Source organism: Loxodonta africana, chromosome 3, assembly GCF_030014295.1.
Source record: "Loxodonta africana isolate mLoxAfr1 chromosome 3, mLoxAfr1.hap2, whole genome shotgun sequence".
NCBI classification, from domain to species: Eukaryota; Metazoa; Chordata; class Mammalia; order Proboscidea; family Elephantidae; genus Loxodonta; species Loxodonta africana.
In genome coordinates this window covers 143,465,204-143,488,610 of record NC_087344.1, presented here as the reverse complement: position 1 = coordinate 143,488,610, position 23,407 = coordinate 143,465,204, and the positions used below count along the sequence as shown (strand labels likewise).

General features: G+C 44.6%; 1 protein-coding gene and 1 pseudogene across 1 annotated transcript in view; one reads left to right on the top strand and one right to left on the bottom strand.

The window, feature by feature from the left end:
* The window catches only part of ABCA4 (ATP binding cassette subfamily A member 4), a 172,791-nt gene that overhangs the window by 17,786 nt on the left and 131,598 nt on the right, over positions 1-23,407 (bottom strand). The window contains exons 31-40 of the mRNA XM_064279964.1: positions 19,174-19,268; positions 16,735-16,767; positions 15,147-15,252; positions 14,950-15,024; positions 14,515-14,684; positions 8,651-8,828; positions 6,660-6,775; positions 5,083-5,230; positions 1,474-1,597; positions 957-1,086 (exon numbers count right to left, since the gene is read on the bottom strand). Coding sequence (XP_064136034.1) covers positions 957-1,086; positions 1,474-1,597; positions 5,083-5,230; positions 6,660-6,775; positions 8,651-8,828; positions 14,515-14,684; positions 14,950-15,024; positions 15,147-15,252; positions 16,735-16,767; positions 19,174-19,268 — 1,175 coding nt within the window. The remainder of the gene's footprint in view (positions 1-956; positions 1,087-1,473; positions 1,598-5,082; positions 5,231-6,659; positions 6,776-8,650; positions 8,829-14,514; positions 14,685-14,949; positions 15,025-15,146; positions 15,253-16,734; positions 16,768-19,173; positions 19,269-23,407) is intronic.
* On the top strand, positions 9,832-11,128 carry LOC100663361 (phosphoribosyltransferase domain-containing protein 1-like; annotated as a pseudogene).

Here is a 23,407-nt window from a genome sequence, read left to right as displayed (position 1 = left end):
CAGCCACCTCTACCCCTCCCCCAGGGTGTGGAGGGGGCATCATCACTGCCCCTTACCCCTCTATGGTGCTCTGCTAACCTCACACCAAAAGAAACCTGTTATCAAATCGATTCCAACTCCTGGCAACCCCACGTATGTCACAGTAGAACTGCACTCCATAGGGTTTTCAACGGCTACAATCTTACAGACGGTCCCAGTGTGGCTCAAACAGTTAAGCACTCAACTACTAGCCAAAAGGTTGATGGTTCAAGCTCACCCAGAGGTGCTTTGAAAGACAGGTCTGGTGATTCACTTTTGAAAGGCCACAGCCTTAAAAACCCTATGGGGCAGTTCTGCTCTGCACACACGGGGTCACCATGAGTCAAAATTGCCTTGATGGCAACTAACAGCAACAATTTTACAGAAACAGATCACCAAGTCTTTCTTCTGAGGCATCACTGGTTGGATTTGAACTGTCAACCTTTTGGTTAGCTGCGAAGTGCAAATGGTTTGCACTACTCAGGGACCTTATACGCTGCCCGCATATTACTCCCCTCCTTCCCTACCCCCACTTTCAAATCTTCAATTAGGATAAGAGCTTATTTTTGTCTATTTTCAGGTGAAGACATGAATCTAGTTTCTGGACTTGGACACTCCTTAACCATTGACATTTGCAACGTTACCATCCAAATTAAAATGAGTATATGTTAATAAAGAGGATAAAATATGAGTAATCGAAGGTAATAACATTGTATTTAAAATATTTTAAAGTTTAGGCACCTCACAAATTCTAGCATGCCTATTTTAACTCAATTCTCCTTCTTGCCTTATTCAGAACATGCCAGGCTTTGATAAAATAAAAAAAAAAATCACGGAGCAGGGGTCATGAGGAAAGAGACGACCACATCTGTGTGAAATCAAGTCCTGGGACACAATGAGCTGGCATTGGCACCCTCAGGGCAGTGACATGAACGTACCATCGGGTGAGGAAGAAGTGTTGCTGGATGAGGAGGGTCAGGAGGAAGTACACCACCCCTTCTATCGCCATGGCAACCAGGTTCTTCCCAATCAGGTCCCATTGGAAGGGATTTGAAGAGTGCTGCTCACCTGGAGACAGAGGCCACCAGAAATCAACATGAATTGAATTCACTTCAGCTGTCCCAGCTCACTGTTATAGATCTGGCTTCGACACTAGGGCAGTTGGGCCAGGCATTAAGCAAGGGATCGCCAAGCAAGAGCCAAAAATGACAGTCCCATCTTGGGCTCCTCAAGTCAGAGTAGCAAAGAGGAGTGTCCTACCCTCAGTCCTTCCTGAGGTTCCTCAGCCATGGAAATAGAGGCACCCTCACCCCTTCTAGGCAGTAGACAACCCCAGACAACAAGCTACCCCTCACCCTCCACCCAGGCTGACGGTCTGACGTAGGAGCTCCTGCTGCAGCCCTCCCAGCCTCGGGGGATCCAGGTCCACCCTCCAGGGCTTCGACTGCCACCTACCAAACCGGGCATAGACGTCTGTCACGGCCTGGCTCAGCGCCAGGTCAATGAGGCCCCGGCCCAGGCAGAAATGGGGGAAGATAATGAGCAGCTTCCTCAGTGCGGCATTGAACCTGAGCAGCGTCTGAAAAACAGAGCAGTAGGATTGCCAGCAGTAGGGCCAGGCCTACCTGCCCCCCTCCTGACCAAAGTATGGCCTGTGTGCTTTCATGCGGCAGGATCAGGGGAAGGCTTGCAGACACAGAGATTTGTCAAGCAGAACACAAGGGTTTGATAGGGAAGTCCTGAAGTACTTGGAGGAGGTGTCTCAGGACTAATCAATTACTAGGGCTCCCTGTAAGCTTCTGGTGCGTGGGGACTGCTCCACTCATCCAGCCAAGCAGTGTTTTCTAGCACTTACGATGCTCAGTCCACCACCCATCTCTCAGTTTGTCATACTGCAGTGGCTTGGGGTTGCTGTGATGATGGAAGTTATACCACCACTATTTCAAATACCAGCAGGGCCACTCATGGTGGACAGGTTTTAGTGGAGTCGCCAGACGAAGCCAGACTAGGAAAAAAGGCCTGGTGATCTACTTCTGAAAATTAGCCAGTGAAAACCCTATGGATCACAACATTGTGCTGATACACTGCTGGAAGATGAGCCCCCTGGGCTGGAAAACACTCAAAATGCACAGAGGCCGCAACAATGGACTCAACATACCAGCGATCTTGAGGCTGGTGCAGAATCGGGCAACATTTTGTTCTGTTGTGCATGGGGTCACCATGAGTTGGAGTTAACTCAATGGCAACTAACACCAACAACAACTATGCGCAGTACAGTGTGGGCACTTGGGATAACTGTGATAAACTTCCAAGTTACTCTCCTTGAAACTAGCTGACTTCGTGGGCATCAGCAGGAATCTGTAGAGAAGCAGCCCTCTAGCTCTCTCCTTGGTGAACTCTCCCTACAAACGTACTTTGTAACTACACATGATTTGGCCCTCAGAGGCACCTGCCACTGGCAGACCCAGTGTCTCTTGCCTTGTGTACTGGTGTGAGCCATCACTGGGGCCTGAGACTCGTTCATTGGCCTGTACCAGAGGAGAGGGGCCCAGAGCCTCTCCCGGCCCTGCTTCTGAAGTGGTCCATGCCTGGGAATGCTCTTCTCAGCTCCCCTCAGGGGCAGCTACCATTGTCTGGACTGTCACCAGCAGACAAGAGGGCCAGAGACTCTCTGGGGTATGTGTTGAGTTGGGGGGACTTGTTTTCAGCTGGTCAGACTCAGTTCTGCCCCAGGGTGGGAGTGTTGGGCAGAGCCTCCCCCAAGAAGACAGAAGGGACACCAAGGGGTGAAGCCGACAAAGCTCCCAGCTGAGCAGCTACCACCCACTCCAGCCAAGCTCATCTGGCCCACCCCTACTCCACAAGCTCTCTGCTCTCCAGCCTCAGAGCCTCTGTTCACATTACTGCACCCCTCTCCCCTTCCCCCGTCCACAACATACCCTTCCCACAATGCACTGTGCTCTTTTGCCTCTAGGCCGTTGCATTGGCTGTTTCTATCACCTGTTACTCTTAGCAGGAAAGGGTGTTCTTTTCCTTTCTGCTCCCTGGCATATTCCTATTCTTCTTTAGAAAGTTAGCTCAAGTAGCCCCTTCTCTCATAAGCCTTCCCAGATTCCTATGGTAAAATAACCAACCCTCTCTTCAGTACTTTCCACATTCCATGATTAATTTTTTTATCTGCCTTCTTCCAAAAGTTGGTGGCCCCCTGGAGGGCAGGAACTGGGTCCTGATTATTTTTGTGTTCTTCCTAAATACCTGGTATAGTGATTAGCTCATAGCAGGCACTTTAATATTTATTAAACGGGCTAATAAAATTTTACTTATTCTAGGTCACGCTCAAATCAAATTTCCTCCACAAAGACTTTCCTGACCCTGCAGCCCACTATTCTGGCCTACTCTGATCCATGGTGTTTTATCTGTTTCGTTCCTTTGATGTTCTGTCACATACTGTCTGGTGGAATCTCTTGTACTGTGGTTTATATCAGTTGCTAACTTGGAGTGTGGGTCATTTCCCCACTGGAACAGGAGCGTCTTGAGGGCAGGACGAGTGGTCACACTTATTTATATTGGTGCATCCATTCCGTGGTGTACATGGAGTAAATATGTCTTGACTGAGCAGGGAGAGCAGCGACTGGAACTGGGGAGCCTCCTGTGGGAGACTGAGAATTTCTTTGGCATCCGTCTATTTGATAATTTGCATGAAAGCAACCAGCTTTTATGGGGGGAGGGGGTGTGCTAAGTGAATCTTGGTGCAGCCTGCAGGAGGAAGGATGTTCCTGGGTGGATTTAGCCTTGCTCTTTAATTATTCAGAAATAACATACTCTCTTAAGACTTAGTGAGCTGTGAGCCTGTGAGGAAAACAGCACTGAAGAGCAGCATTCTCAGTCTGCCAGCTGCTCTGGCTGTCGTTGGACCTCTGTTCTTATCCCTCTCCCTTCTGAGGTCCGAGTGTGACTGGGTAATTTCTCATCAGCCATGGGACAGATGGAGTTTCGTTTCTTGCTCAGTGGCCGCAGAAAGCCTAATAAGACCTGGGAAGCATCAATGTCAGGAACGGCCACAGGCTGAGAGGCCTCAACACACATTTATTTGTCTTCTGTTCTCCTAGCAGGTCCCAGAGGCAGAGGGGGAGACGGGGGCATGGGGAGCAGGGGGGACACGGAGGCTAGTGCCCACCCTCAGCGCTGAGAAGCGTTAATGAGGGAAGGAAAGGCTGGAAAGGCTGCTGGGGACACAGGCACATGGGCGAGCCCAGCAATTCTTGGGAACATTCTGAGGACAGTCATGGTCAGGACCCAGTCAGACACAGTGGCGTGGCGGTGTGTGTGCCTCTGTGTGTGGAGTAATTCCTGCAGCCATTGGCATTTTTTTTTTTAGTATCCATTTTTTTAGCAAGCAAATTAAACTGCTTTTTATGGGCAAAGAGAAAACTGTGGGGGTGGAGATGGGGACAACTGGACTTCATAGCTCATAAAAGTAAATCATTCAGTACCATAAATTCCTAATCCTGCCCTAGGATTAACTTGTACATAGAATAGCATGTGTTAGTATGCTACAATTTGCACGAGAAAGTGGGAGAAAGACTATATATGTATTTGCTTATATATTTTCAGAAAAATGCACAAGAAACTCGAATGAGAGGCTGTCTCTGGAGAAGGGAATTGGGTGACTAGGAAACAGGGAGGAAGGATTCATTGTATGCTTTTTTGTACCTTTACAATTTTGAAATCACATGACTGTATTACCTGTGTATGTGTAAAGCCTAACATTTGAAGTCCTCGAGGTAACCTTCTCAAAGGAGCAAGCAAATCTACAAGTTTAGGATTATGAACGGTCATTTATAGCTTGCAAAATGAGTTCAGAAACCCCTGACACTCAGAGAACACAAATAAACAAGGAGCTAAGGAAGGAAGGGAGGGACGGAGAAGGGAGGAAAGAGGAAGCAAAAAATTCATCTTGCACTAGCTTCTCTAGATACAGTGCTTGCCCACCGCCCTGCTTGATAACACATCCTCTCTGGTATCCTACTAATCAAACAAGGAAGCCACGCAAGTCATGCTCACCCGGTTATTTTCAAATAAGTCCAAGATGAAGGTGATTGCACTGCTGTTGATGCCAATAAACAGATTAGCACAAGACAAGGCCACGTAGGCTGTGCTGGGGACATCAAACAGGAAGGATGCTGGGTACATCATGGGAATGACTGCCCACCTGTGGGAAATGAAACAACTCAGAGAGGACAAAGCTCCAACTGCCATCCCACCTGCTGTACCTCAGAAACAATGCATTATCCTCACACCTGAGGTGAACTGTTTGAACTGGTCAAAGACCCAGAGGGACCAGAGGTACTCTATCCCCTTGGTCTCTGTGTCTTACCTTTTAAATCCATTTAAAATAATACCTGCCCTGACCATCCCAGGAGGGTTTGTGAGAAGAAAATGAGACAGTAGCTGGGACCGTACTCTGTGAATTATAAAGCCTTATACAATGCATGGAGCCCTGGTGGCGCAGTGGTTAAGAGCTACGGCTGCTAACCAAAAGGTTGGTAGTTTGAATCCACGAGCCGCTCCTTGGAGACTGAATGGGGCAGTCCTACTCTGTCCTATATGTTCACTATGGCTTGAAATCGACTCGATGGCAACAAGTTACGTAATGCATAAGATGGTTCTCCGCTCTGCAATCCTTTCTCCTCCAGCCTGGGACAGCAAAGCAGAACTGAAGGCAGCAACAAGATCATCTTCACAGCTCACTGGAGCTGACGTCTCACAGCTGCTTCCTGAAATCTCTATTTCCAAGAGCAGTGAATGGAGACCGCTGCTCTTACAAGACTCTACTGGCCTACATGTTGTTGTTGTTGTTAGGGGTTGCTGAGCCTATTTTTTATTTCATAGTGATCCCATATGACAGAGTAGAGCTGCCTCATAGGATTTCCTAGGCTGTTATCTTCACAGAAGCAGATGTCCAGGTCTTTCTCCCACAGTGCCGCTGGGAGAGTTCTAACCACTACCCTTTCAGTTAGCTGCTGAGCGTTTAACTGTTGTGCCACCACGCTCCTTACTGGCCTACATAGGAAGGGACAAGCATCATTATTTCCATTTTCCAGATGAGGAAAAGGAGGCCCAGGCGGGGTGAATTACTTGTCCTCAGTTGCATGTATAGTAAGTGGTAGGCCAGGGATATGAGGCTGCATGCTTTGCTCCATAATTCTACTGACCATAGGCCCCATGTCACCCTCTGTCCTTGACTCTTCAGCTAGAGCCTTCTACTGTGTGCAGACACCTCTCAGCATACAGCTGGAGATGCTAAGATGGGCAGATTGGGCACAGATGAATTGGAACCAGAGCTGAGGTAAGGAGCAGGTAAGGAGATTCTCATACTGCCTTGGTCAGGCCACAGTTTGAGTAAAAGAAGATTCAGACCACGTGGCGTCTGAATTCAAGACACTGTCCCTGAGTAGACTGAGCCTCAGAAATACCTCCATCCATGGAGGAGTCAGGAACAGAAGCCAGACCCTGGGGCTAGGGGCTAAGTCTGCCCATGCTACAGCCACTGGGGAAACCCCAGGTCTGTTGTCGGGACATAATACCCCCTCCCCTGCCTTCTCTTTCGTTGGCATTAGCTCATGGCCTAAACAGCTTACCCATACAGCATGAGCAGTGCAATGAGGGCAGGTAGATTGCTTGGAGAAGTGTATGCTTTCTTCTGAAACCCGATGAAGATGCCCACCACTAGGCCAGCACTCACAGCATAATTCATCTTGAAAAGAGAAGAGAAGGGCAAACTCACAGCCTCTTAGGCTCTCCCTTTCCTCCCCTGCAAAATGATGGGTTGGGACCAGCCTCCTTCAGGGCTTGTGGTCTGGGATTCTGATTCTATTTGTCTAAGCAGTTCTTGTGTAGTTAACATATGGTAATCCAGACCTTAGTCCTCTAACTTATATACCTCCTACCCCACCTTTTACCCTCCTGCTCAGGGAATCTTTAGTCTGCTAATCCTTCATTTGGCGGCCAAGTATCTGCCCATTGAGGCCTATTGCCACTGATTCTGACTCATAGAGACACTATTAGACAGAGTAGAAGTGCCCCTTAGGGTTTCCAAGGAGTGGCTGGTGGATTCGAACTGCTGACCTTTTGGTTAGCAGCCGAGCTCTTAACCACTATGCCACCAGGACTCTGCCAAGTGTCTACCAATATCAGCTTCTACCCTAGATACCTACTTTCTCTTTCTAGTCACATAGCTATCCTTGGGATCTCTGTCTGTCATCAGACACACTTAGCAGTCGGCCCCCAGTGTAAATTCTACTCCTAGTCTTTTAAAAAATAATAAAATAAAATAAATCAGCACTTTAATAAGTAGCTTTTCAGTGCAGGTGAGCCTAGCTCCTCTCATGCTAAAAGCACAAGGCCAGGAAGTGATGGTCAAGTTCAAAGTAAGGCTTGACTGTTCTGACCCCCGTCCCATGTGTTCATGAATGTTTTTGCATACAAATAGTAGAGAGGGGGAAGAATTTAGCTGCTACTAATAATTTCTGGGTTTTGTGTTGTTAAGTGATGGTTGCATAGTGAGTTGAGTAAGATAAAAAAAAAAATGTGTCTTCAGGAATCCTAATATTCACCATCATTATAGAAAGCCATAGTGGAGTAGGCTGTTGGTGCTGGTCTCCATCAGTTGATATGTCTTCTCACAAGAAGTGGAGGCTGACGTTGGTCTTAGAATAATGCAATGAAACAAGGGATCTTATTACCCAAGATGCCCAGAATAGACTGGGATTTGTGTTGTAATGATTCCTGGTACATTATAATTAGGCCTTTCCTACCGGTTCATTTTGACCCTGTGGCCTGTCATAAAGTGCCTCATCTTGACCACCCCCCTCCAACCCTGGTAGTGAAAGAGGGGGTAGTCTATTGTTATTTACTAAATGCTGATTCCGTCATTTACCCTAAACATTTAAGATTCTGATATAGTGAAGATCTGGTTACTCTGGGAAAGCAAAATAAAACTACTACGTAGAGCTGCCAGGTTTAGCAAATAAAAACATGTAGGATGTCCACTTAAATTTGAATTGCAGATAAACAACGAATCATTTTTTAGTATAAGTAAGTCACTTATAATATTTGGAGTGGGATATACTTACACTAGAAGTAAATGATTCATCGTTATCTGAAATTCAAATTTAACTGGGCGTCTTATATTTATCTGGCAACCCTACTACTAGGGAAGTTCCACCCTGACCCATTTGGAAGCAAGGCAGGATTTTAGAAAAGGAGGTGGTGTGAAGGACCCCTCAGTAGTGCCCCCTCAGCTCCAGACTACTCCTGAGAAGGCCAGCCTCATGCTCCACAGTGAAATGGTCATTCAGTGGTCAGAAGCCTCTGTGGGGCAGGACACCGAGAGCCCCCACTTGGCGGATATTAAGCTGCATTGCACATCCCTCTCCAGTGCTGGGCTGCTAGTTCCGTGCCTTTCTAAGATGTTCAAGGGACAGCAGACACAAAAGGCCCTCAGCATAGCACTTTCTAGCAGCACTGGCAGTGTAAGAACCCCACCTGGTGTGTCCCCTCAGTCATGACAGACACAAATGCCCACTTTGGGCCCATGGAAGTGAGAGAGGTGCCATCAGCTAACACTTACGATGTCCCAGAGGAAGTTGGTCAGCCAGTAGGTGGTGGGACTCACCCCACTGACAAACTGGAGGTGCTTGGCTTTGTTCACCCTCTCCTGGATCAAATAAAGGACAAAGCTGGCTGGGACGAAGGACATGGCAAAAATCACACAGATGGCAACCACGGCATCCACCGAAGTGGTCAGACTGCAGCGAAACCAGAAGACACAGGGAGTGAGATATGAGGAAGGAGAAGCAGAAGCAGGAAAACATCCAGAGTTGGTCTCTGCCAAAGCCTTCACCAGACTCCAGATAATGACCCCAGAATCCCCTTCCCTGGCCTAAGCATATCATTCCACTAATTCAAACCAGGTCGTGAGTAAGTGGATACTTGTGGGTTACCTTTCTGTTTCATGTTAGTATTTCTAGAAACCTTTCTTTTTATTTTCTAATTATTTGTTGAAAAAATAGATTTTTTATTAACCATATATACTTCAATGCTCTTATTAGTTCCAATAATTTCTCTATAAATTCTCTTGAATTTTCCATGTAGACAGCCATTTGACCTATAAATACATTCCTTTTGTTTAAATAAATAATTTATTTTGGTAAATTACATCTTCAAGAAATACATCACAACATGGGAAAATGTTCATAATGAAAATTTAAATGAGAAGATTGGTCAACATTTACTTTAAAACAAAGATGAGAATGTAAGGGGGCAGGGAAACAAGATTAATGGAAACAGAACAACCAGAATGGAAATATTGAAAATGTTCATGTATTGCGAAGAATGTCACCAAGGTCACTGAACAATTTGCATAGAAATTGTTGAAGGGGAATCTAAAGTGCTGTGTAAAACTTCACTGAAAACACAATAAAATATTAATAAACAAATTAAGTGAAAAGAGAAAAGGCAGGTTACGTAGCAGCTTGGGTTTATTCACCCTTTCCTGGATCAAGTACAGGATGGTCTGCGAAGGGAACAAGTAGGAGCTGAAATCCAACATATAAGCCCTGTCCCCTGGTGTGGGGCAGTGCCTGCCTAGAGATAGAAGCATCTTTGACTAATTCCCGCAAAAGCACCATGTGTGCGAGTAACTGTCCACATGAAACTACAAACGGTGGGATCCACACACATGGTAAGCATAGAACAAATGACTGGAAGGACATGCAAAAATGTTTAGAGGAGTTCCTTCCCATTTTCCCCAGGAGAAACATGGCCAGGAGCAGTGAAGAGGCACCAAACTACTGGTAAGGGGTCATGATTATGGTTGGTTGGCCAGGGTATGTCTTGAAATGATTCACATACCCACAGCTCTATTATGGAAATTTGGAATATGTCCTCGTACCTCATGGCATCATTGTGGACAGAACTGAGCTGCTGGCTAAGGATATAATGAAAGACGTAGGATACTGTGACATTATGGTCTGTGTGTGCTAAAAGGAGGTTACAAATTCCATGCTGACCTTGTAGAACACTTTAAGAACATCAGCCAAAATCCAGACAGATTTGTCTCTATGTAGGTTGATTTCATCAGACTAAAAAGTTACAGGAATGACCGATCCATGGATGAGATGCAGATAATTGGAGGCAATGATCTCTCCACACTTACTGGAAAGACTGTCCTCATTGTTGAGGATGTTGTTGGGACCGGGAGGACCATGGAAGCTCTACTCAGGAGCATCGAGAAATACTTGCCCAACACGGTTAAGGTAGTTGGTTTGTTGTTGAAGACAGTATGTAGAAGGAATGGCTTTAAACCTGAACATGATGGAAACCCTGGTGGCGTAGTAGTTAAGTGCTACAGCTGCAAACCAAAAGGCTAGCAATTTGAGTCCACCAGGTGCTCCTTGGAAACTCTATGGGCAGTTCTACTCTGTCCTAGAGGGTCGCTAAGAGTTGGAATCGACTCAATGGCAGTGGGTTTGGTATGCTGGATTTGAGACTACAAACTTATTTGTAGTGGGTTATGCCTTAAACTACAATGAGTACTTCAGAGATCTGAAGCACATAGGCACGATCAATGAACCAGGTAAAGCAAAATATCAAGTCTAAAGAAGTAAAATCCCACCACCAGATTTCCAGATAACTTCGTACTTAGGAGTGCACTGGGGAAGCCAGCATGTAAAGTTTATCTCCCAGGGATCTTCACTTAACAGGATATTAAGAAAAAAATTTAACGAGAGAGCTTACTTCTCTGAGATTATCATGTAAAGAGTACCAACTGTTCTTAAGGGAAAAAAAGCAAGGCTTTTATGTGATTTGTTCAAAATCAAACACTCCATCTTGTACCTCAGGAGTTCTATCTCCTTTCACACTCCTAGCTATACTTTCTTTTGTTTTGATACAGTCATTATGCTTTATTATTATTCCCAGGAATACCCCCCACCTAAAACCAAAAAACCAAACCCATTGCCACTGAGTCAATTCTGACTCACAGCAACCTACAGAACAGAGCAGAACTGCCCCTTAGGGTTTCGAAGGAGCGGCTGGTGGATTCAAACTGCCGAGCTTTTGGTTAGCAGTCTTAGCAGTACTATGCCACCAAGGTTTCCACCCCCTACCTAGTAACTCAAATATTTTTCACTTAACCTTTTTTCTTAAACTCTATTTTGGTAATATTTTACGATCTTTACAACCTGGAAATCTCTGAAGTCCTGAGCCTGTATACTGAGAATGCTACTAGATTCCCATAATAAAAATGGGGAGAGAGGACAATTTGATATAAATTTCTGTTTGTACATTTCTGACAGGCCATTAGGATCAGCTTTTGACAAGATCTTTGTGAAACATAGTTTCAGATGAATCATAATAATGTTATGAAGCCAGCCTGTGCTCGGTGCTCGTGATTTGGGCTTCCGGTCTGTGACGACGGTATGTCCTGTGTGTACAGATGTGCTCAACTGTGTTTAATAGTACGAATTTTGATTAGAAAAAATACAATGGCAGGAAGGCCCTGCTTTCTAAGTTGCATCCTTTCATTCATGTGGGACATGAGCAAATGCCAGATTTTAAAAAAGTATTCTTTTAATGGCAGAGAGAGAAAAAAAAGTATTTTCAATGTTCAAAACTAAGCAAATATAAATTTTTCCTCTTGTTTGCATCAAAGGACAAGACACTAATATTATGTCTTGTCCTGAACGTGAACTCAGAGGTTGGATTATTATTATTTTTTTAATGTCCTTTTAAGACGTTCACACAATCCAAGGCACTAGAGAAAACAAGCACGCTTCAGAAAGCTTTTTCAAGTAGCCTTTTTTTTCCTTGACCATTTTCACTGCTTTCTCAGGTGCTTTCTAATATATGGGGATTTTTAACTGAAAATAACTTTGGAGCTGTTTCTCCTCACTTCCTAAGTGGAGCAAATGTAAAATAAATAACTAAACAGCCTTTGTTTGGTTCTGAACCATACGTAGTGTATTTTTATTAGGCTTTAACTTTTTTTTTTTCTTGGCAATTTTTTTTTTTTTAATTGAACTTTAGATGAAGGTTTACAGAACAAACTAGTTTCTCATCAGTTAGTAGACACATTATTGTATGACATTGGTTAATAACCCTGCAACATGTCAACACTCTCCGTTCTCAACCCTGGGTTCCCTTTTACCAGCTTTCCTGTTCCCTCCTGCATTCCAGTCCCTGCCCAGGGCTGGTGCGCCCTCTTAATGTTCTTTTGTTCCTTGAGCCTTTTCAATCTTTGGCTGAAGGGTGAACCTCAGCAGTGATCTCATTACTGAGCTGAAAGTGTCCCGGGCCATACTCTCAGGGTTTCTCCAGTCTCTGTCAGGCCAGCAAGTCTGATCTTTCTTTTTGAGTTAGAATTTCATTCTACATTTTTCTCCAGCTCTGTCCAGGACCCTCTATTGTGATCCCTGTCAGAGCAGTCAGCTGTGGTAGCTGGGCACCATCTAGTTATACTGGACGCAGTCTGGTGGAGGTCATGGTAGATGTGGTCCATTAGTCGTTTGGACTAATCCTTCTCTTGTGTTTTTAGTTTTCTTTATATTTCCTTGCTCCTGAAGGGGTGAGACCAGTGGAGTATCCTAGATGGCTGCTGACAGGTTTTTGAGATCCCAGACACTATTCACCAAAGTAGAATGTAGAATATTTTCTTTATGAACTATGTTACACCAATTAAGCTATATGTTTCCTGAGACCATGGTCCCCACAACCCTCAGCCCAGCAATTTGGCCCCTCAGGGAGTTTCGATGTGTCTGTGGAGCTACCATAACTTTGCTTTTTACAGGTTGTGCTGGTTTCCCAGTATTGTGTGCTGTCTTACCCTTCACTAAAGTTATCATTTATCTATTGTCTATTAAGTGACTTTTAAACTAATAAAGAATAAGAAAGCTAGTTATGTTTAAAAAAAAAAAATGTATAGAGGAAACACCCTAAACTGTGTTGGGTTATAGATAGTAAATTCTTAATGAACATTTACTATTTTATAATCACAAAAAAATCATATTTCAAAAAAAAAAAAGGCTTGGCAGGACAGGAACTTGGGCTGAGTCAGAACTACACTAGGACAGACTATTTGTCCCCATTCTGGGGCCCTGAAGGACCCCTGGTGGTGCAGTTGTTAAGAGCTCGGCTGCAAATCAGAAGGTCAGTACATTCAAATCCATCAGCTGCTCCTTGGAAACCCTATGGGGCAGTTCTAGTCTGTCCTACAGGGTTGCTTGAGTTGGAATCAACTTGATGGAAACAGGTTTCAAGCTTTTTGTTTTGTTATGTTTTAGTTTGGGGACCCTGAAGGGTATCCAGAGAAGGCACAAATGGGCCAAGGCCCAAGTTTTACCAGATGACACTGGACATGTTCAGTAGCAATCAGAGTATACTGGGGATAGTAAAATGCCTTCTGGGAGGCAGCATGGTTCAGTGGCAGAATTGTCACCTTCCACGCAAGAGACCCAGGTTCAATTCCTAGCCCATAACTTCATGCACAGCCATCACTAGTGCACAGAGGCTAGCGTGTTGCTATGATGCTGAACAGATTTCAGCAGAGCTTCCAGACTAAGATGGACTAGGAAGAAAGGCCTGACGGTCTACTTGGGAGAAATCAGCCAACGAAAGCCCTGTGGATCACAATGGTCTGATTTTGTTGTGCTGGTCACCATGAGTGGGGGCCCACAGGGTGGCAGCTAACAACAACAGCCTTCCAGAAGATGTTCGTGTTAACAAAGGCATTTCCACAGAGGCCTCAAATATAGCAAATATTCTACAAAATGCAAAGATTGATGTTTTTACTGCCTGAAGCTGTCCAGTAAGTAACAGCTTAAGTCCAAGGAAGGCCAGAATCTGTCAAACATCTCCAAAGCTTGGCCATCCGTGGGAAATTACTGGAATCTAAGATAGTTAACTACTAGGGAAATGAAAGATTTATTGAACTTTCCTAGTTCCTGGCCTTCATTTTGCATACTGTTAAGGAGAAATATGTGTAAGCTCCAGGAGCAGCTTGTTATCAAGAGCCAAAAGAGAATGGAACCAAATAAAAGCTTACTTTCTAAATAAACTCTGGGGAGAAAGGATGGCCAAGCATTTGGGTACACAAAGTATTGTTTGCATACCAAACGTCTTAAGTTCATATGTGCCTGATAAACATTCAAGGAGCTTGGTGCCACATGGCTTAAGCGCTTGGCTGCTAACCAAGAGGTCAGCAGTTAGAACCCACCAGCCGCTCCATGGGAGAAAGATGTGGCAGTCTGCTTCTGTAAAGATTACAGCCTTGGAAACCCTGTGGGGCAGTTCTACTCTGTCTTCCATACGGTTGGTATGAGTTGAAATTGACTTGATGGCAACGGGTTTAAACAACATCGCCATCCAGCCCAGCGTGTCCAGAAAGTGGAGAAAGGGGGCGAGAAAGCTGAGAGATTGGGGACCATGGTGGCTTACACCGTAATCTCTGAGAGCTGCTCTTTGGTCAGGTTCAGGGGTTGACTTATGACAGTGATTCCATACTCCTCAGGATTCTTGTCCTCAGTCAGGCTGCTTCGTAAGATGGCGTTGTGGGCCACATTGAGAAAGCTGACCATCGCGTGCCAGCCTTTGTTGTTAAACCACACCTAAGAGAAGGTGGAGAAGGTGACTTTGTTAGTGTGCGGTGTGTTGTGACACCTGAGATATGGCCCTAATAATAATAGCTGTTTAAAGAAAAAGTTTACACAGGAAAAAGAATGTGAGAAGGAGGAAGGGCTTGGCAGCTGGAAGACATTCCTCTCTAGATATCAACAAGAGGAGGGGTGGAATTTAATTAAGCTGGAAAATAAAAATAAAATGACCAGCTCAGGTGAATTTTTAGCTCTAGGGCAGATTATTCGGGTTAAGTACCTTAATGTTGTCTTCAGTTTCTAGAAGCTTAAGGAATTCAGACATTTCTTTAGCGGCCTCTCTGGTGATAGGGCCCTACAAAACCGTAATAAACAAGCAAGAGGGATTTTTTTTGTTGTTGTAGCACTCATGATTTATGTTTCATGACACTTGAGCAAGTCAAAAATCCTACCCAAATCTCCAGTCTGTTTACATACCCCGCTCACATTCATTATCCGGCCAAGGTCACTTAAAAACCCAACAAGTGCTTCCCCAGTGATGGGGAGAACAGGAAGCTTTCCCCCAATGGAAATTCCTCCATACCTGACAAGGGAACAAGAAATTCTCAGATCAGTGCCATGAACCAGATCTGGGGTGCTTTGCTCCTACCAGTAACTCTGTCAGTTTCTGTAGGAATATGTATACTTTTGGGGGAATCATCTAGACTAATGATAGATACTGCTCCACTTTGCAAATCAACTTTTAATTCTTCCTTCGTTGCCTCCAGGATGAAGTTCAGACTCCACATCTCATTATGCAAGGCCCTTCTGAGTCTGGTCTCTGCCAGTCTCTCCAATCTCATCCCTCCTCACACTTTTCCTTGAATGATATATTCTGGCCATATGAATCACCTCCAGAACTCCAGGTGGTCCAGGTTGCCTTCATGTCCCTCTGCCTTTGCAGGGCTGCTAGCTTCCCTCAGGTGCCTTTTGCTTTCTTGAGCATCTGGCCAATTCCAACTCATTTTTCGTATGTCATCATCTCTTTGAAGTCTTCCCTGACTACCTCCCTCCACCCCAACCAATGACTCCTTTGCTGTGCTACCTCTGTACTTTGTGGTACTTCTGGCATCATTTGACTCACCTTCACATCTAATCTAGACCAAGTCCTGCCATCCTTCTCAGTGCCTCTCAACCCCACCCCTGGTCTCGGCAGGTGGTCAGCACCTCCTGCCTTGACTCTTGCTCTAGCTTCTCAACTGGGATCCTAACCTTGGGCCTTTCCCCCTCACGGATCTTCCACAATGCTCTGGAAGTCTAAAGTGATCTTGGTAAGACACAGATATCCAGTTTAAAACCCTTCAGTGGCAGCACAAAAGTCCAACTCCTCAACAGAACAAAGTTAATTTGCATATTAGGCAAAGCAAGGGAGAAGATCTTTATTTCTCATTGCCTCAAATTGTGTCACGTTTCTGCTTAAGCTGAAGCTCTACAGTTCCTTCCCAGGAGTGATTTCACTGAAAACCCATTTCACTTAGGGGGGTCTTTTATGGTCTAGAATATGGCCAGGACATAAAGTCAATTTCAGCTCTGTATCCATTCTGAAGGCCAGTTCCTGAGGGAGCCTGAGGGGCTAGGCTACTCTTAGAATACCCTTTGGGAATCTCCAAACCTCTGGAACCACTTAAGCCTCCAGTATGCCTCAGGAAGGTGGTGAGTCTGGAGCTGAGAAAGACCCCAAGAGCCTTTAAGGAATTAGCCAGGGAGTGCCTAGGGCTTAGGTCATGAGACCCCTCATGGGAGCATTCTAAACTGTATATGCTGGGAGGTTTTAGAACCTCCCTTGGGGTGAACTCAGGAACTTTTTTTCAGGGAATACCATCTCCCACTAATGTCCTCCAGAGATGTACCACTGAGCATTTCCTGAATTAGGGTGTCCCTGTCCACCCATACTTCAGGACATGGCTTGTGAATTCCTGGGCACATACAGAACAGCCCGTCCACATGACTTTGAGTTGTGGCTTATTTATGTGCAGCTATCTTGGATCAATCTGAGATCTGAATTTTTATAAAAATACTTTCTTACCTCTGTTCGTTGACCCAGAACTTGCTCTTTAAGCTGAAAGCCGAGATAAAATCATACAATGAATACCACGAGGACAGCAGCAGTGTTAGTTTCCTTCTCTAACGATCTCTGGGAGTGTCAGTCTTCCGGGGTGTTTCTGCATTTCCTGATATCAAGTAATGTGGGAATCTCCTAGCCTAGGTGCTGAGTGGAATACACATGTGGAAAAAGGATGGATATTTCCACCATTGACTCTCCAAGTCTATCATGTATGTTGGATTTTCTAGAATGTTGTCAGGGCATATTTTAGACCAATGGGTCCCAAGTGGACCCAGAAAACATGGTAGTCACCATACCTGTGTGGAGTGAAGGCTGCTGCTCTCCCCTCGTCCACCCTCTGCTAAGGAGGCTCTAATAACACTTGGGGGAAGGTCTGAAGGTACCGCCCCAAGTTAAAGACTGACTTCCAACCAATGGAGGGGGGGAGGGGAATAAAATTACAAGATTAGAAGTGAGAAGACACCAACTGTAGACTCCGAGTTCAAGCCTGCCCTCTCGCTGTTGTCAATCATCAAGCACAAAATCCAAAATTACATATTGCAAATTTGCGGCTGAGAAGTTTGGGATGGCCGTACCTTTGCAGAATTATTGAGCAAACTCTATGTGCTCTGCTTTTATTTTTATGCATGGCATTTATTTTACTTTTATGCTTGGGTGATATTCTGTTTGGCTAACTGGCGACTTGGCACTGCCTTCTCAGCAGTTGCTTTCACCATCTGTATCGTGTTCCAGTTAATGGACTCATTTTATCCCTTTTTAGGGCTCTGGTAGGGGAAGCAACAGAAGGCACTGTTAACATTAGACAGTATGTTTTATTTTAAAGCCCCAGAGCATGTGGGGACTGGGTCACCGTTCCTTACAAGCCCCTCTTGGGAGCATACTGTTGTCAAGCCACTTGCTCTGATAGGAGGCTACTGAAGTTGGTCCCTTCAGGGGTGGGGCTTGATAAGAACAGCTGAAGAGGAAAGTAGTACAGTAGGTGCTTACAGGAGAGTTCAACAGATCTTTTTTTTTTTTTTTTAAATCGTAGTATGTATAAAAGGGGAGCCCTGGAGGCACAGTGGTTAAGAGCTTGGCTGCTAACCAAAAGGTCAGCATTTCAAATCCACCAGCTGCTCCTTGGAAACTCTATGGGGCCATTCTACTCTGTCCTGTAGGGTCGCTATGAATCAGAATTGACTTGACAGCAACAGGTTTGTTTTTTTTCTTTAAGCGTAAAATGAGCCCTGATGGCACAATGGTTAAATGCTTGGCTGCTAACTGAGGGCTGGCGGTTCCAACCCACCCAGCAGCTCTGTGGGAGAAAGACCTGGTGATCTGCTCCTATAAAGAAAGATTAGAGCCTAGAAAACCCTATGGGGCAGTTCTACTTTGTCACCTGGGGTCACTATGAGTTGACAGCTCCTAAGCACAATAATGTAGTGTGTGTATATATATATATATATGGAGCTCTGGTGGTTCAGTGGTTACATTCTCAATGCTCTGAGGGAAAAAGATGTGGCAATCTCCTCCAGTAAAGATTTACAGTCTTGGAAATCCTATAGGGCAGTTCTTCTCTGTCCTGTAGGGTCACTAGGTGTTGAAATTGACTCAGCAGCAGTGATAGATATATGTGTATACATGCACATGTATATATAAATATATAATACATGTATTATATATGTATATATAGAAAACATTTGCCATTTTGACTTTTCTTACATGTACAACTCAGCTACATTAATTATGTTCACCATGTTGTATAACCATCATTACCATCACCACCTAAGTTTCCAAACTTCTCCATCACCTTTAACAGAAACTCGGGGCCCCCTTTTTCTCCCTCCCTCCCTCTTTCCCCACCCCTAGACGCTAGTAATAAACTCTGGTCCATTTGGAATTTTAATGGGCAGTAATAATAGATGACAATTTACAGTTAGAGTGTGACAAGAGTAATTAACCGGGCCCCTGGGCACACTGGCACACTATCTCACTCCTCTTTTCTATCTTGTTCCCTGTTTAAGTTTTTCCTTTCTCCTTTTTGCTTCTTATGTTTCCCTCATGGTTTTTTCTTCTTCCTCTTCCTTTTCCCCTTTACTCTTCCTCTCCTTCCAAACTGTCTCTTCCTTAACTAGTTAAATGTGAGGCTGCATTATTGAGTGAATCCTGTGCTTTCTGCTTTTGCTTTTAATAGTACATGGGTTAAACTTTAGACTGCTTGCCTTAAACAACAAACAAAATTAATCTTAAATACTTTCATATCACTCAATTGCTTTTTCTGTTGGATGAAGCCCTCAAACTAAAACAAAAAAGTCCACTGCCCTGGTCATAGGTAAATCACGAGACTGAATTATCTCCTGTCCTTAGTCAATGTTTTCTACAGGGAACCAGGATGAAAAGTATGAAAGGGTGTCTTCTTACCTGCTTCTTATAAGAGCAGGATACGTCTTTACCAAGAAGTCAGAGATGTTTCTATTGGTGAGGTCTTGGAGAATTTCAGTGCTGCGCTGTGTTCTCTGCGGCAATGAGACGCTCATGTTAACTACTTTGGAATTTGAGGACTTGCATTTTGAGAAACCATCTCCAAAATTATTTATAGACCCAGTAGTTTGGAAAACACTGAATAAAGCACTGGCATCTCCCTAGTGATGCAGGGGTCGTCTTTGTTCGCTCTCTTTTCTCCAATCCGCCCACAACATAGGATGGCTCAGATTCCAAAATAAATCTCCAATCAATTCACCTCACTCCATTTCAGCTACTACTACCTTAGCCCAGCCACCACCATCTATCTTACCTAGACCTCTACAAAATCTCCCAAACTGGTTTCCTGGTTCCACTCCTGGCCCACCACAATCCATTCTCCAATAAGCAGCCAGACTGAGCTTTAAAAATGTAAATCAGAACGCCCCAGACACCTTGTTTGAAACACTGCAATAAACCCTAGATCAAACCCAAACTTATTGCCAAGGCCTATTAGGCCCCCAAGGAGTCCTGGTGGTGCAGTCGTTAAGCACATGGCTGCTAATCGAAAGGTTCAAACCCACCAGATCTCCGGGGGAGAAAGATGTGGCAGTCTGCTTCTGTAAAGATTACAGCTTTGGAAACCCTATGGGGTATTTCTACTCTGCCCTACAGGGTCGCTATGAGTCCTAATCAACTCTACAGCAATGGGTATGGGGCAATGGGCGTGGGTATTAGGCCCAATGATCTGGCCCTGCCTCCTTCTCTGAGCTCACCTGAAGCTACTCTCCCCTCATGCTCCCCTCCCCTCACTCTTCCCTTCCCTACTATTCTCCCTTCCCCACCCTCCCCTCACTGCCACCCTTACCCCCACCCCTCCCTTACTCTCTACCTTCCCCTTATCTTCTCTTCCCTCTCCCTCAGTCTTCCCCTCCCTTCATCCCTCAGCCTTACTTCACCGTTCCCTCGCTCCCCTCTCCCCACCCCATCCTCCTCTGTCTCTCAAATGGCACCTCTCATTCTAGCTTTAGCCTTGCACCTGCAGTTAGCTCTGACTGGAATACCCCACCAGGAGAGCCTCACGAGGCTAACTCCTTATCATTCAAGTCTCATCCAAATTCTACTCCTTAGAGAGGTATTTTCTATTTCCAGTTGCTTGCTATTACTTCACACGATTTTATAATTTTCGCAGAACTCATCTCCATCTGAAATTTTCTTTCAGATGGATCTGTTTACTTGTTTTTATCTGTTACCCCTGCATAATATAAGCTCTGTGAGGGCAGGGGCCTTCCCTGACTTGTTTGCTGTTGTGTTCCCAGCACCCAGACTAGTACCCAGCATGTAGCTGATACACAATAAATATATTCGTGACACGGATGGAAGAATTCCAACAATGCTTTACAATTTACCAATCACTTTCAAAATACATCCAGAACTGCTGCCATTGAGTTGATTCCAACTCAAGGTGACCCCATGTGTGTAAGAATAGAACTGCGCTCCATAGGGTTTTCAGTGGCTGGTTTTTCAAAAGTAGATCACCAGGCTTTTCTTCCAAGGTGCCCCAGGTAGTCTTGAACCTCCAACCTTTTGATTAGTATGTTAACCTTTCCACCACCTAGTGTTGTTAGCTGCCATCGAGTCAAGTCTGACTCATGGTGACCCTATGTGTGCAGAGTAGAACTGTTCCATAGGGTTTTTAAGGCTGTCACCTTTTGCAAGTAGGTTGCCAGGCCTGTCTTCCAAGGTGCCTCTGGCTGGGTTCGAACTGCCAGCCTTTCCACTAGTGCTCAACCGTTGCTCCACTAGGGCTGGGCCACCAGGGTTCCCATCTAGCACTAAAAAAAAAAAAAAAAGCACTGGAAGCTAGTAAACAAAAGACTTTGGAGAATTCAGAAGTCCATTAGTTTGGCCACCAGGTGGCACTATTACTTAAAAAAAAAAACAAAACCTAGTGCCATCGATTTAAGACCAGATTTTTTTTTTTTTTTTTGCTGGGTTTTAATGTTAGTTTCTGATATTAAACTGACTCACTGCCAATTCCAACTCGTAGCGACCCTATAGGACAGAGCAGAACGGCCCCATAGGGTTTCCAAGGAGTGGGTGGTGGATTTGAACTGCCAACCTTTTGGTTAGCAGCCGAGCACTTAACCGCTGTGCCACGAGGGTTCTGTTTCTGGTATTAGCTGACTTGTATTCCAGTCATTAATCTTGTCAAAAGAGCACTGACTCTGGCAAGCCTCAAGAGTCGTGATGCTTGATGGATTTGCCAACCTGAAGGAGCTGAGAGAATTTTTGGTGGCTTTAAACCACCATCATCACACACCGTTCTTTTAATTTCGTACCATATTTTCCCCTCCCTTTTTCCATTTTATTTTCCCTCTTCTTTTCACTTTCTTCACCTTGTTTCTCTCTCTTACACTAGAAGAACTAGCATTTATTGAATGCCTACTGTGTGCCCAGCACTATATTAAATGTTCTAAATGCATCATCTTATTTAATCCTAACATCCTTATGAAAGAGGAATTGTTACTTTAATTTACAGATAGAGAAAGTGAGGCTCAGAAAGGTTAACCAGCTTGCACTGGTTACAGAGCTTGTAAGTAGTGGACCTTGGACTGCTGGTCTCCATAATTCCTACTTGTCTCAGTCTCTCATCCTGCTCCTCGACCTGAAAATGGCACCTGGGGGAACTGCCAAGCTCCGCCAGCAGAATCCAGGCTGGAACAGTTGCTGAAGTTTGGGACAGTTTATTATCATTTTTTTTTCTAAAACATTTGTCAATAAAATACTTTTATAGCTTTATCTCCATGTATACTATAACTCAGGGATCGAACACTTCCAATTCAGGCCCTACTACCATTCAAAGACTATTAGAGCACAAAGGGGCCCTAGAGACAATAGCACCCCCCACCTTCATTTTCCAAATGAGGACAATTTACTGCCTGAGTACCAAGCCCATACCCTCTGGACTTATCTCAGGCTGGATGGAAGTGTGTTTGAGGGAGTGGGATAAATGGGTATAAATAGGAATGTGTGTGAGATGGAGCAGCTCCTATCTCGATGCACAACACTTTATTTTGCACCAAAGAGAGGCATGGATAAGAGTGAGGAAAGGCAGGAGTGAAAGAAAATAACAGGAACTGTTTTGACTTTTTCCAGGACTTTGGCTGTAGTAGCTTATTAACTTTTTCCCCCAGGAACAATGACTGACCTTTCTAAGCTAGACAGGCAGCCTTCAAGTTTCATGAACATAGCATTTAGGAAATGAATCACCATGTAGCTAGACTTGCCACCTCCCCCAGTTAAGAACTTCAGGTACAGTGTCACAAGCCTCAAAAGTCCTGATACTTGATGGATTTGAATACAGGCAGCCACAGGGCCTTAGCTCTTGATTACAAACTAAAGAGATGCAAGGCTTCCTTTCGGGCTACAGAGACCAGTACGAGGAGAAAATGTGTTGTTTGAGAAATACAAAGATATATGCTTTTTGGGTATAAAATAGAAAGATTGGAGGCTCACAAACAGAATCATTTACAAGCCAGCATTAGTTTTCCCCCGTTTTCTGCTCTTTCCTTCTGCTGTAGTAACAGACTTTTTTTTGGGTACAAGGCCACCCAGAATAAAGACTGTAGTTCCCAGTCTCCCTCGAAGCCAGGTTCTGGCCAATGATAATAAGGGCAAGTGCTCTGTGGTAGGTTCTGGAAATCTTCTTTAAAAGATAGCACATTTCTGCACTTTGCCTTCTGTTTTTCTTCACCCTTTCTTTCATTCTGCTGCCCGCAAAGTAGATGCTGCCATCTTGGATAAAAAAATTGAGGCCTCCTTAACTTAGCATGGAGGAACAACAAAATAGAACATCATGGACCACCCACATAAACTTTTACATGAGGAAGAAATTGTGTCTTCTTTAGCTTGGATTGTCAACACTTGAGTTGCATCTAATTCTAACTAATACGATTTCTTTACATACTTTATTTGACTGAATCCTCATAATAATGCTGTGAAATAAGTACCATTATCCCCAACTTATAGGTGAGGAAATTAAGCCTCAGAGAGGCCAAGCAGCCAATCTGTGCTTCTCTGGCTCCAGTGCCCATGCTCTTCCTGCTACACCACACTGCCTCTTTGGGAATCATTTATTCATTGACAAATCATTCTAGAGGGCCATCTTAGTGCCTAGCTTTGTCCTAATCAG